Source organism: Myotis davidii, unplaced genomic scaffold (genome assembly GCF_000327345.1).
Source record: "Myotis davidii unplaced genomic scaffold, ASM32734v1 scaffold72, whole genome shotgun sequence".
NCBI lineage: Eukaryota > Metazoa > Chordata > Mammalia > Chiroptera > Vespertilionidae > Myotis > Myotis davidii.
In genome coordinates, this window is record NW_006284618.1 from 1,807,866 (window position 1) to 1,821,226 (window position 13,361).

A 13,361-nucleotide genomic window follows, 5' to 3' on the forward strand; every position below is an offset into this window, starting at 1 on the left:
AGTGCAGGGAGGTGGCATTGCTGCCAGAGCCCCTCTGGCCTGTAGGGTACACCCCACCTTCAGCCCACCTCGCAGGGCCCCTGGGACCAGGAGGGAAAGGGATCTGAAACTGTCTTCAAGGACCCAGGGAGGGGGTGGGGGGGACTGTGGTTGCTGAGGCCTCAGAGCCTTTTCTTACGTGAGGGGGCACACTCACTACGTGGAGGCCCCGGGAACCTTCCTAACAGTCTCCCCCCGAAATTCACTTCTCTGACCGGAGCGGAAAGACCAGGCCCCCTCTGGTTCCGGGGACACAAACAGCGAGTGTCCCCCTGAAATGCCCTCTGAGCTGCTGCTCCTTCACGCCTGGCGTCTGGGTTTCCGTTTCTGACTTAAGCTGGCCAGCAGCTTCTCACTCCCGTCTTATTGGCAAAGGTGGTGTTCCCTGGAGTCACTTGAAAGGGGTTTGGTTGGAATCCTTAATCTCTTCATGTCGAGCCAGGGACTGAATGTAAGCCCCTGGTTGTGACACTAAACACATTCTTACCTGCTCATTAACTCCCCTCTGGGCTTCGACTGTGGGCAGTGTCCCCAGAGCCCCCTGCCAGCCAGTGCCAAAGAATGGGAGTGGTGTGGCTGAGAAGGCAGCCCAGGTGGCTGTCCTCAAAGGCAGGTGGGAGGGACCATGAGGGGAGGGAGGCCTGAGGCCAAATTCTGCTCTGCCTCTGCCCCATCCTCCCTGAAGCTTTCCCGGATGACCCCAGCCCGTTAGGATCTTCTCCTTATCTCGGCCACCACCAGCTCTGGGCCAGCCACCAGGCCCTTCAGACCCAGGCTGCCCCAGCCACCAGCTCGCTTCCTGAAGCAGATGTGCCAGTGGCCTCGGGTCTGTGCTGATAGTCCCTTGCTCTGGAGTTACTGGTCCCCAATAAACTCAGCTGCCAGATTCCCAAGAAAGTTCCCCAAGGATTAGAAGCAAAAAAACCCTCAACCATCAATTCCCAAGTCTGGAAGGACCCAAAAGTCATCTCTGGGGCAGCCCCTTCCTATTGCAAGGAAGGCGGGGAGGCCCCAGATGGCCAAGGGCAGAGGTCGGACTGGAGCTCGGGGCTCCAGCCTCTTGGTCGAGCATCTTTTCTGCAAAAGGAGCAACAGCGAGCTCCAGAGACCAACACTACTGGTTGCTCTTCTGCCATCGCATTAAGTTGTCCATGTGGGGACGGAGGGTGGGAGGGAGCCACCACCACCAGGGTTGGCGACAGCAACCATCTGGGAGATGCTCTGGGATGGGGTGTGACTGGCTCTGTCTGCTCTGGGAGTTTGGGGGGCATTTACCATCACAGCAGCTCCCCCCACACCTGAGGCTCCACCCATCCAGGGCGGGGAGGCCCCATGACAGGGGAAGACCTGCAGAGAGGACAGGACCTGGGAGAGGAAGAAGGAAGGAAGGAACATGGCATTCAGAACAGTGGGGACCAGAAGATGAGCCACTGGTGTCATTCACCAGGGCCATGCCAGGCAGCTCCGCCTCCACCCTCAGGATCAACCCCCCCAGACGCCTCCCGATGGGCTTAGCAGAACAGTCAGCCCCACAGTCACGTGACAAGAGCTGGGCAGGGAAAGCAAGTCTTTACTAGCTCAACATCTTTGGAAAAGATGCGTCTACACCCCATCTTTCTGAGCCCACTCCCTGCAATTTTCTTAATTATTCTTGTAATTTATTAAAAACCCACCTTGGGGCCCAGCTGGTGAGTGAGCAGTTGGTGGCGGGTGACTGGTGCGGGGAGTGGTGGGTGTGGGAGGGGCTGCCTTCCCAGCTGGCTGCTGCTCCCGGGTGGGACGCTGGAGCTGCCCTTCAGACGTGAAATGCTCAGGCCAGGCAGCTTAGACGAGGAGGAGAATGAAGTGACAGAACATTCATGGCACACGTTTCTGCTCCGTGCCAGGATCTGGGCCAAGGCTTGACCTAGTGGTTTTATTGATTCCTTCTGGGAGAAACTGGTATTTCTGATCATCTTCCTGGTCACTGAGGCTGAGCAGTTAGGCCAGGGTCCCACGGCTACAAGTAACAGATGTGGGGTTCGCACCCTGGTGTGTCGGTGCCAAAGCTATAAATCATAGAGGTGCTGAGCTCCCCTCCCCGCGCTGCTGTGTCATCCTGTTCGCTTGCCCTTTACCCTTCCAGATCCTTTGGTACGTGACCTTGAGGCTGGGCAGGGGTTCATCTCAAGTTTGCCCCTCGAGGAGACAGCCCCAGGGGGGCTTGCTAATGAGCCGGGCTTAATGCACAGCTCCTCACACCGGGAGCACTCCCACCTCCTCACACCGGGAGCACTCCCACCTCATTCGGTTCTACCGCAGACCCAGGACACGGACCATCATGGTCGATGTTCTGCACACGAGGGCAGTGATGCTCAAAGAAGCCATGTGACCTCCAGGAGGTCACCCCACTGACCATGGCAGAGCAGAAAGCGGACCCTAAGTCTGGCCCCTGCCCCACCTTCTGGCCCAGCCACCTCCCTGCACCACGGGACACTGTGCAGGCTGCCCAGGGCCAGGGATGGGTGGAAGGAGAAGACCACCGTCCCCTCACTGACCCAGCCGCCCTGCTCCTCCCCTCACTGACCACCTCTTCTCTTCCCTCCAGTCCCCAGTTTTCATCGCCCAAGTCGGTCGGGACCTGGTCTCCCAGACGGAGGAGAAGCTCCTACAGAGGCCCTGCAAAGAGCTCTTCTCGGCCTGTGCACAGTAAGTGCCCCAGCGGCCGCCTCCCTCCCTCCTGGCCCGGATGGCGGACCCTCGGCGCCTCTGGCAGCCACACAGCTGCCTGGACAAGGGCTGCCCCCAGCTCCCACCTGGAGCGCTGGGCACGGGGGGCTGGTGTGCAGTGGCCAGGGCCCCAGCCAAGCCGCCCAGACATTTGTAGACTCCTTAAGAAGGGAAAAAGATACCAGGGGGCCGAGTCCAAAGAAAACATCTGCTTCAAAGGGTGTTGAAAGCGGTGGCTCTCCAGGCTGTTGAGACGGAGAAATGTGCAAAAATTTGACCCGGTCTAGGTGGTTTGGAAATCCTTCCCAGGCCCCCCAAGCCCCTCCGCTGCCACCAACCCGAGCTGGGGGGTCACTGCTGCAGGGGGGTACCTTCTCTGACACCCCATCACCTCTGCAGGGCATACAACGACCCTCATGGGACAGGAGATAAGTTGGTGCCAACTCTGTACCAATTAAGCTCCCCCCAAACCCCCCACTACACTACAAAGGCTTAACACACACCTGTTCACGTGCCCACACACATCGCTCCCCATAAGCTGACAGGTGTGCGCGCACACATACCTACATGCCAAGAGGCCTCTGGAGCCCGGCCACCCACACGGCTGGATGAGTCTGGGACTTCGGTGTGCCCTTGCTCAGCCTCTGCACCGCAGACATCGACTGGGTGCCCTCTCTGTGCCTGGCACCATGCCTGGTGCTGGGGGTGCCATGGTGAGCAGGACCCAGCCCCGGCTCTCAGAGCTCACTGGCAGGCGGGGGACAGGAAAGCCAGCACCCGTGCCCTGGAAGCGGATGATGAGGACGGACACTAGGGAGCCAGCTGGGGGCCAGCCCCATGCTAGGTGCCGAGCAGAGTCCCCCATGAACAGGAACAAGCCTGGTTGCTGCCCTCCTAGAACTGGCCGAGGGTCAGGTCTGAAAATGGGTGAGGTCTCTGGGCTGTCCCCCTGAGGTCGTGGTCATCCTGACTCCCCACATCAGCCCTGGGTTTCCGGTTTGGCAGGACTGAGCCGCTAACGTGCATGTCCTTTCCGTTCCCCGGGTCCCAAGTGCCGGACCAGGTTGGTCAGCATCGCCACTTTTCAAAGGGAAGCAGCCCGTCCCTGCCTGCAGCCAGGTCCCCAACCCGGGCCAGGCCCACCACAGGTGACCGGTAAACTCTGCTGCAGGGATGAAATCTCCCTGCGGCTTTGCCGGTCCTGGACCCAGTTCAGAGCCTGGGCCCTCAGGGCCACATCCCTACTCGGCCCCCACCACCCACTATCTCAGAGTCCCTCCCCTGCACCCAACTAAGTCTGCCTCTGTTGTCATTTCAGCACCTGTCCCTTCTCCAGAGAGATCTCCCTGACCCCAGGGACCTCCCTTCACTCTCATTCATAACATGTTCCTGGCGTCATGTGTTTAGTATTTGTCACTTACCCAATCCCGATGCCACCCGAGTGCTCATGGCTGCCCCGGGCCAAGTGTGCCTGTGGCAGGTGCTCGGGGCTGTGGGCGGGGCCAGCTGGGCAGTCTCCAGCAACCTCCTAGCCCAGTGATGGCGAACCTTTTGAGCTCGGCATGTCAGCATTTTGAAAAACCCTACCTTAACTCTGGTGCCATGACACATATAGAAATTTTTTGATATTTGCAACCATAGTAAAACAAAGACTTACATTTTTGATATTTATTTTATATATTTAAATGCCATTTAACAAAGAAAAATCAACCAAAAAAATGAGTTCATGCGTCACCTATGACACCTATGACACAGTTCGCCATCACTGTGCTAGGATGACGGGGCCTCTGGCCCCTGCGTGTCTGCATTTCCAAAGCCTGGGAGTGGATGAGGCCGGGCGTTAACCGGCTGGACACGGCTCTGCCCATCTGATGGAGACCAGGATTGTGAATGTTTCTGTCTGTGTCCCCCCCGAGCAGGTCTGTCCATGACTACCTACGGGGAGGGCCCTTCCGTGAGTACCTGGACAGCATGTATTTTGATCGCTTTCTCCAGTGGAAGTGGTTGGAAAGGTGAGTGCCGCCCTGGCGCTCCCCACGCACGCGTGTGCCAGTGTGGGGAGGGGGGAGGGGGGCAGGTTTTCACCTGAGCAGTCGTATAAGAACCAGTTCCCTCCATGGGCCCACCGCCCCCATAAGATGAACTGCCTCTCCCCTGTGTGTTCGTCTGGAAGCACCCTGCCTGTGCTTGCTGATGTGTGCTCACCCACCGCTCACCCACTCGGGCACACGCACTCAGAGCAGCTTGGCAGCCTGTTCTTTCTTTCTGTCCTTGGGAATTCTTCCTCCACCAGCAAGTGAAGAGCTGCCAGATCCTCTGATGAGCTGCACATCCCTGTTTTACCCAATCGCCTCTTTCTTTAAAAAATACGTTTTTATTGATTTCAGAGAGAGGAAGGGAGAGGGAGAGGGAGAGAGACATCGATGATGAGAAAGAAACATTGATTGGCTGCACACCCCCTACTGGGGATCAAGCGCACAACCCAGGCATGTGCCCTGACCAGGAATCGAACCGTGACCTCCTGGTTCAACACTGAGCCACGCTGGCCAGGCAATAACAATATAGTTAAAAATAAATAAATAAATAAATAAATAAATCCACACTGAGCTGGTAGACACGGTGGGGGTGTCCTGTTCCACAGCCCAGACTTCCCTGTGCCCTGAGGCCTGGCATGTATGCCATCTGGGCACGTGTGGGTGTAGAGCAAGGAGCCATCCTGACTCTGCATGTCTAGTAACACCTTCACTGGCCAAGTGCCCTGCAGATGCCCAGAGAGCACCTGCCCGTCAGCCACTGGAGAGCGTGTCTCTCCACCCCACCAACGGGGCAGCAGAGTGAGAAGGAGTCAGCCCAGGACTGCCGCTGCTCACCTTGCACCTGCAGGAGGGACGGAGGAACAGAGGGCCGGCCCCACATCTTGCCGAGGGCATGGAGCCCCAGCCTGGGTCTGAGCCCGGCTCGGCCTCCCCTGGAGGGGCCTCAGGAGGGCTGCTCGCCTCTCCGCGCCTCGGCTTCATCCTTCAGGGGGGAAAATAACAGTGCCCACCTGGCAGGCTTGGGGCGAGGAGGAGATGAGATTGGCAGGATGTGCCCAGGACAAGGTGCATACTCACCAGAGGTCCGCCATTTGGCCTCAGGAGTAAACTCCTGACACAGTTGTGGTCACCCCGAGATCATCAGTGTCAGCGTCAGCGTGACGGCTTCCTCGCACGTCTGGGATGGGGAGGAGCAGCTGACCCTCGTGGGCAGCAGTGGGATGTATCCATCGAGCCCCACCCCACTTCCGGAAGCCTGGGCGGTGTAACACAGGCCCCGATCTGCACCCACTTTCCCCAGAGCTGCAGTGTGGGACCAGGACACCGAACGTGGGCTCCTGCTGGACTCCAGTTCCAACCCCACCACTTAGCAGCCGTGACCGTGGGCAGCTCATTCTGCCTCTCAAAGCCTGAGAGCTCTCGCCTGCAGAATGGAGACGGTAATCATCTCGCCGACCAAGGCAGGTGTGAGGACTGCATGAGTCCATGTACAAGGTGCTTCAAGTAGTGGGAACTGTTACCATAGAGACACACAGTCTGACACACAGCAGCCTTCAGAAGCCTTTGGATGCAAGTGCCTTTCAATAACTCCGTTTTACTGAAGATGCAGGCCACAGAGAGGTTCATGGATTGGCCCTGGGTCACACAGCAAGAACCTGGCGAGGCTGGAACCTGAACTCCAGGTCCCTCACTCAATTCCTTCTACCCGGCACCCCCGTTCCAATGGGATCCTTTAGTTGCGGCCACTGACTTTCATTTTTCTTGTCTGCACCAAGCACAGGAGACGGAGAAATGGACTTTTTAAATCGGAGAAGCTAAGCCCTTGCACTAAGTCGTTGAAGCCAGTATGTCAGGATGCTGGCCTAGAAATGTCCTAAATGACTGACAACCCTCTGCTTCCCTCCCCACCCGCTACCAAGACCGTGGCCCCTTAGGGCGATACTGTTAAAATATTAAAGGGATCTTTTTTCCCTCCCAAGGTTAACCAAGAAATTCCCTGGAAATTGTATTCCACTTATTCCCCCCAGCAGAGGAGCGCTGCGGTAATGTCACTCGGCTGTCTGTTCTCCATGTATCATTAACGGTTGGGCCTGGACGCCTTCATGTGGTTTCGAGGGCGGCTGTAGGACACGCTCCCGGGCGATAGCGGGTGAAGCGCCTGGCAGGGAGCTCCGGGCCCTGGCCGCTCCTGCAGAGTAGAGAGACAGAGGGATGGAGGGGCAGCCCTGTGCTGCCGACGGGGACCCCGCTGCCCAACGACATGCCAGGGAGGGTGAGGCACAGCACGTGAATGCCGGGAGCGCCCTGGGTCTCGGGGACACCCTGTGAGAACAGGGACCGGATTTCCGGTAAAACCCAAGTCCTCTCCAGGACCCAGCAGCCAGAAGAGTTTTCCTGGAAGATTCATTCAGGAGCTGCTGGCTGCTCATTGTCTTTTTTGAGCCGACCCAGGTCGTTGGCCCAATTCAGTCTCCTGCCAACCTCAACCCTGGCCAGGACTCTTGGGGTGGGAGTGGGAGTTGCTCAGAAAGAGTTCTGGCCTGGCTGGCATGGATCAGGGGTTGAGCATCGACCTATGAACCAGGAGCTCATGGTTCGATTCCCAGTCAGGGTACATGCCCGGGTTGCAGGCTCGATCTCCAGCGTGGGGCAGGAGACAGCTGGTCAATGATTCTCTGTCATCATTGGTGTTTCTCTCTCCCTCTCCTTTCCTCTCTGAAATCAATTTTTAAAAAGTTTTTTTTTTAACAAACCAACCCAGTTCTGGTTCCAAGAGCCAGTGTTAACATTGTAAAGTGGACTGTTTGTTACTCACCGACCAGTTGACGGACATTTAGATTATTTCCATATCTCGGCTGTTATGAGAAATGCCACAGTGCACACGGGAGTAACGTGTGGTGTGCACACACCGTGGAATGTTACTCAGCCTTGGAAAAGGAGACCTTGCCCTTTTGTGACAACGTGGATCCATCTGGAAGATGCTTGCTCAGTGAACTAAGCCAGACTCTGAAAGACAGATAGCACACGACCTCACCGATATGTGGAACCGAAAATAGTCAGATGTATAGAAGCAGAGAGTAGAATGCTGGTTGCCAGGGGTGGTGAGGGGAGGAGAAATGGGGAGATGTTGGTCAAAGGGTGAAAAAGTTTCAGTTTTGCAGGATGAGTACGTTGTGGGGGGTCGAACGGACAGCGTGGTGACCCTAGTTAACAAATACTGTATTGTGTGCTTGAAATCTGCTAGGAGGGTAGATCTTAAGTGTTCTCAACAGAAGGAGAGGGAGGAAGAGGGAACTAAGGTAATAGAATATTAATTAGCTTGATTGCAGTGATCATTCCACAATGTATATATCAAAACATCAAGTTGTACACTGTCAGTCATACCTCAGTAAAGCTGAAAAAAGGTTTAAGGGGAGAAAGCAAGCTGATTATTCACAGCCACACAGGCCAGCGGTGAAAAGCACAAGCTACCCAAACCCCGGGGTTCTTCGAAGCAACCAGAGGACCATCTGGTCTTTACTCCCCGCCCTGCCTCACAGTCAGAGGTTGGCTTTGGCTAATTAAAACGGGGAGTCGGGAGACACGACGCGACTATGACTTCATAGATTCCCCGCTGGCAGACGGGATCTTGCAGTGTTGGAGCTCTAGGGGGGACAGCAAAGGGGCCCTGGGAGGTGGAGAGGTTGGAAGTGCGCCATCCTGCTGTGCGGGCTGAGCTAGATGCTGGGCTGAGCTGGATGCTGGGCTGAGCTAGATGCTGGGCTGGCTGAGCTAGATGCTGGGCTGAACTAGATGCTGGGCGGGCTGAGCTAGATGCTGGGCGGGCTGAGCTAGATGCTGGGCTGGCTGGGATGTGCAGGGGCAGGGAGGGCAGGTCTCCGTCATGCCCTCCAGGGGACACTGAGCCTCTGTGGCTCTGGGCCCCTCCCCTCTCCCTGCACCCAGCTCACAGCTTCCTTCAGAGCTGAGCCATGGGACTGGCATTCGGGAGAGAGGGGAAACCACAGGGAGCGTCCCTTGAAGTTGCTTTGCCTCACATGTTTTGCGCCTTCTGCCTTCCTGCTTGCCTCCCAGGCTGCAGGGCTGCGGGCAGGTGGCCTAGGACTTGAACAAGAGCAAGCCCATGAGGGGCCCCTTGGCAACGATCATTTCTGGGGTCCCCGGGGCATGGAGCTGTGCCTTGCACCGCCCGAGTCAGGTGCTGCCGCTGTCTGTTGCATATGGTTGTGCATCTTAACACCATGATTCTTGCTTTTTTTCAGGCAACCGATAACCAAAAACACCTTCAGGCAGTACCGAGTGCTGGGGAAGGGGGGCTTCGGGGAGGTGAGTGAGCACCCCATTTCAGGTGACAGCTCCTGCACTCCAGTCCCCTTTCCTGTCCCTTCTATCTGCCTGGTGTTCCCATGTTGGCTGCGTCCTAGGCCCTGTGGTGGAGAGCGCGGGACCAGGGCCTTTGGGAGGGCCAGGTGTGTCTGCAGGGGGTAGCAGGGTGCGGAGCAGCCCTCGCTGTCTGGGGCTGGGGGTGAGGCCGCCCCAGGTTCAGGTCCAGGGAGGAGAAATGGGTGCTGCTCTTGGCTGTTTGGAGAGAGAAGTGAGGACACGAGGGGCCAGGTGACACTGCTTTATGGGCTGTTGTTCCCTGTCTGAGCTTCCCAAGAGGGGGCCAGCCTGTGACTCTCACTTGGGGGTGAGGAAGCGGAGGTTCCGAATGGTGAGGGGACCCGGCCACAAGGGGCAGAACGAAGACGAGAACCCAAATGCCCCGTTTCCCGTTCCTCTCTCATACACTCGGGGTTCTCAGGGGTCTCCTGTCCCTGGTCCCCAACAAGCATCTTCCGCCTGAGGCCGGCACTTGAACGTGCCCAGTGGGTGGAACTGAGGACAGGAAATGTAGTTGCCTCTGAGAGAGGGACGGACCTCAAGTCTCGGCAGCATCTACGCGTTGCTGAAAATGGCGCATTCTGCACCTCCAAGGCTGGGCTCCATCCCAGGGCCCGAGGAGGGAGGGCGAGGTGACAGGGGAGCCAGATCTCAAGGGTGTGGCCCGGGGCAGCCGTGGTCCAAGGCCAGGCCCGGCCGGCTCTGGCTCCATCCGTTCCCGACCCCTGGGCCCAGCGTCCTGGCCACGGAGGCGCTGAGCAGGCCTGCCGTGTCCCTCACCAGTGGTTCCTCCTTGCTCCGCAGGTCTGTGCCTGCCAGGTTCGGGCCACGGGGAAGATGTACGCCTGCAAGCGCTTGGAGAAGAAGAGGATCAAGAAGAGGAAAGGGGAGTCCATGGCCCTCAACGAGAAGCAGATCCTGGAGAAGGTCAACAGCCCGTTTGTGGTGAGTGTCCAGGGCTGAGTGACGGGCCACCTGCTGGTGACCGGGGCTTCTGTCCCTTGGGAAGCGGGTGGCCCTCCAGTGTGGCAGCTCCCCATCGCCAGGGAGATGGGATGCAGCGGGAGGAATACCGGCCGAGAGGCAGCCAGGCCCCCCTGCATCCCAATGCCTCTGGGCCCGGGTGGCCGACGTCGTCCTGTCACAGAGCAGGCCTGGCCCCCCTGTGTGTGGGACCGAGGCCTCTGTCCTGCAGGACCACCTTGTACACTGCCCGGGGCCCCTCTGGGAGCTTCGTGTCCACAGACCCCTGGAGGCCGGTTTCCTCCCGGCGGACACCTCAGTGTCGGTATCCTCAGAGGCGCCATCATGCGCGCATCTGCTGTGCTCCCCAGTCTAGGCTTTGCTCTGCTGCAGTAACAAATAGACCCCGACTCGCTGCAGCTGAAAACAACCAAGCCGTTCTTTTTTTATTTTTTTGTATCTTTATATTTGTGGAGAAGAAAGGAGAGGAAAAGACAGAAACATCAATGATGAGAGAGAATCATTGATCGGTTGCTTCCTGCACTCCCTCCACTGGGGATTGAGCCTGAAATCCGGGCCTGTGCCCTGACCGGGAATTGAACCACAACCTCCTGGTTCAGAGGTCGACACCCAACCACTGAGCCACGCTGGCCGGGCCAACCAAGATGGTCTGTCACTCACATGGAGTCCGGTCAGATCGGGCCCCCCTCCTCCTCCCTGCAGCTGCCCCATCCAGAATAACGGAAGTGCGCAGGGGCGTGGGGGACGGTCCCACCTGCCGCCCACAGCCCGTGGGCCAGAGCTGGTCCCTGCAGGGCACGGGCCAGCTGCGGGGAGATGTGGAGGAGCACGTGGACATACGGTCAGCTCTAAATGTCCACCACTTGTCACCATAAAAAACAATATGTGCACAAGGTAAAAATTCCAACAGCAGAGATGGAGACAAAAGAAAAACAGACGGCTCCCTCTCTGAGGAACCGTTCCAACATGTTGGATTCATTACTTTTAGCCAATGGGATCTCACTAGGCATCTTATGCTGCAATCTTTTCTTCCCCTTAAAATGTAGATCTTAAAAAAAAAAAAAATCCAGACTTATAGCTGCACCTTTAAAAAACAACACAAAAACTGTGCCCCCTTCACTTGAGACATGGGAAAGTGACCCCTGGCCTGTGGGGCTGACCCCCACAGGGAGGGCGCATCCGGGGGTGAAGCCGCTGCAGACGAGGCTGCGCGTCCGCCCCGAGCACCCCGGGCATGGCTCTGTGGACGTGTCCAGAGGCTGTGGCTGCCCCTGAGCACCCCTGGCGTGGCCCTGTGGACGTGTCCGGAGCCTGCACTTCTGCCCCGAGCACCCCTGGCAGAGCTCTGTGGACGTGTCGGGAGGCTGTGTGTCCGCCCTGAGCACCCCTGGCGTGGCCCTGTGGACGTGTCCGGAGCCTGCACTTCTGCCCCGAGCACCCCTGGCAGAGCTCTGTGGACGTGTCGGGAGGCTGTGTGTCCGCCCTGAGCACCCCTGGCGTGGCCCTGTGGACGTGTCCGGAGCCTGCACTTCTGCCCCGAGCACCCCTGGCAGAGCTCTGTGGACGTGTCGGGAGGCTGTGTGTCCGCCCTGAGCACCCCTGGCGTGGCCCTGTGGACGTGTCCGGAGCCTGCACTTCTGCCCCGAGCACCCCTGGCAGAGCTCTGTGGACGTGTCGGGAGGCTGTGTGTCCGCCCTGAGCACCCCTGGCGTGGCCCTGTGGACGTGTCCGGAGCCTGCACTTCTGCCCCGAGCACCCCTGGCAGAGCTCTGTGGACGTGTCGGGAGGCTGTGTGTCCGCCCTGAGCACCCCTGGCGTGGCCCTGTGGACGTGTCCGGAGCCTGCACTTCTGCCCCGAGCACCCCTGGCAGAGCTCTGTGGACGTGTCGGGAGGCTGTGTGTCCGCCCTGAGCACCCCTGGCATGGCCCTGTGGACGTGTCCGGAGCCTGCACTTCTGCCCCGAGCACCCCTGGCATAGCTCTGTGGACGTGTCTGGAGGCTGTGTGTCCGCCCCTGAGCACCCCTGGCATAGCTCTGTGGACGTGTCCGGAGGCTGTGTGTCCGCCCCCGAGCACCCCTGGCATAGCTCTGTGGACGTGTCCGGAGGCTGTGTGTCCGCCCCCGAGCACCCCTGGCATTGCTCTGTGGACGTGTCCATCGGCTGTGTGTCTGCCCCGAGTACCCCTGGCATAGCTCTGTGGACGTGTCCAGAGGCTATGTGTCTGCCCCAAGCACCCCTGGCATAGCTCTGTGGACGTGTCCGGAGGCTGTGTCCGCCTCTGAACACCCCTGGAATAGCTCTGTGGACGTGTCCAGAGGCTGTGTGTCCGCCCTGAGCACCCCTGGCATGGCTCTGTGGACGTGTCCAGAGGCTGCATTCCTTGGCTAAGGAATGGCTGTGTCAGAGGGTGTGTGCGTTTTCCATTTGGTAGCTGTTCCCAACGGGCTCTCCACGCAGGTCGCCCAGTTAAACTCCTACCAGCTGTGCATGAGGCGAGGGAGGCCATCGGCCCAGGGCCTCCGCCACTCCCCAGAGGGGGTGGCTTTATAAGGTGACACTCAAGGGACAGAGATGTGGTCTCTGTCTCATCCCGGCTGTCCCCACCGCCGGGGTGACGTGCTGTGTGGGAAGTGGCGGTCATCATTTTGGCCGTGAGCCTCTGTGTCACTAGCCCCTTTCAATAGTGACCCCAGGTCACCTCCTCCAGGCTGCCCATGGAGCCCCCAGGGGCAGGGCTGGCTCTTGGGGCTGGTGATGGTGGGTCCCGCTCAGGGAAAGGGTTAGACCTGGACCTTCCTCGACGGTGCCCCGTCCTCTGCCCCTGGCGGGCTGTCCCCACGCGCTCCTCCCGGAGCCAGTCCTCGGGGTCACTTGGACAGGTGTGCAACGGGGACGCAGAGCACAGCTCCCAGAGCTCTCGCCCTCGGCGCACTCTGCCTTTCCTCAGACGTGACCCCGTGGTCCCTGTGTTTGCACCACGTTTATGGCGGCCAGATTCCCTGTGTGCCAGCCCCTCGGTGAAGTGTCCTTTGCCCCAGACCCAACCCTGCCCCTCCCCCCACCAAGCCCCCATCCACAGAGCCTCAGGCACTGGTCTCCCTCCGCAAGGAGCTAGAACAGCGGTTCTCAACCTGTGGGTCGCGACCCCTTTGGGGGTCAAAGGTCCCTTTCACAGGGATCGCCTAAGACAGCCGTGGGCAAACTAAGG

General features: G+C 58.8%; 1 protein-coding gene across 1 annotated transcript in view; it reads left to right on the forward strand.

Annotated features, from left to right (window-relative positions):
- Positions 1-13,361, forward strand: part of LOC102758601 (G protein-coupled receptor kinase 5) — a 104,113-nt gene that overhangs the window by 81,803 nt on the left and 8,949 nt on the right. The window contains exons 5-8 of the mRNA XM_015572476.1: positions 2,627-2,727; positions 4,668-4,760; positions 9,047-9,110; positions 9,972-10,112. Coding sequence (XP_015427962.1) covers positions 2,627-2,727; positions 4,668-4,760; positions 9,047-9,110; positions 9,972-10,112 — 399 coding nt within the window. The remainder of the gene's footprint in view (positions 1-2,626; positions 2,728-4,667; positions 4,761-9,046; positions 9,111-9,971; positions 10,113-13,361) is intronic.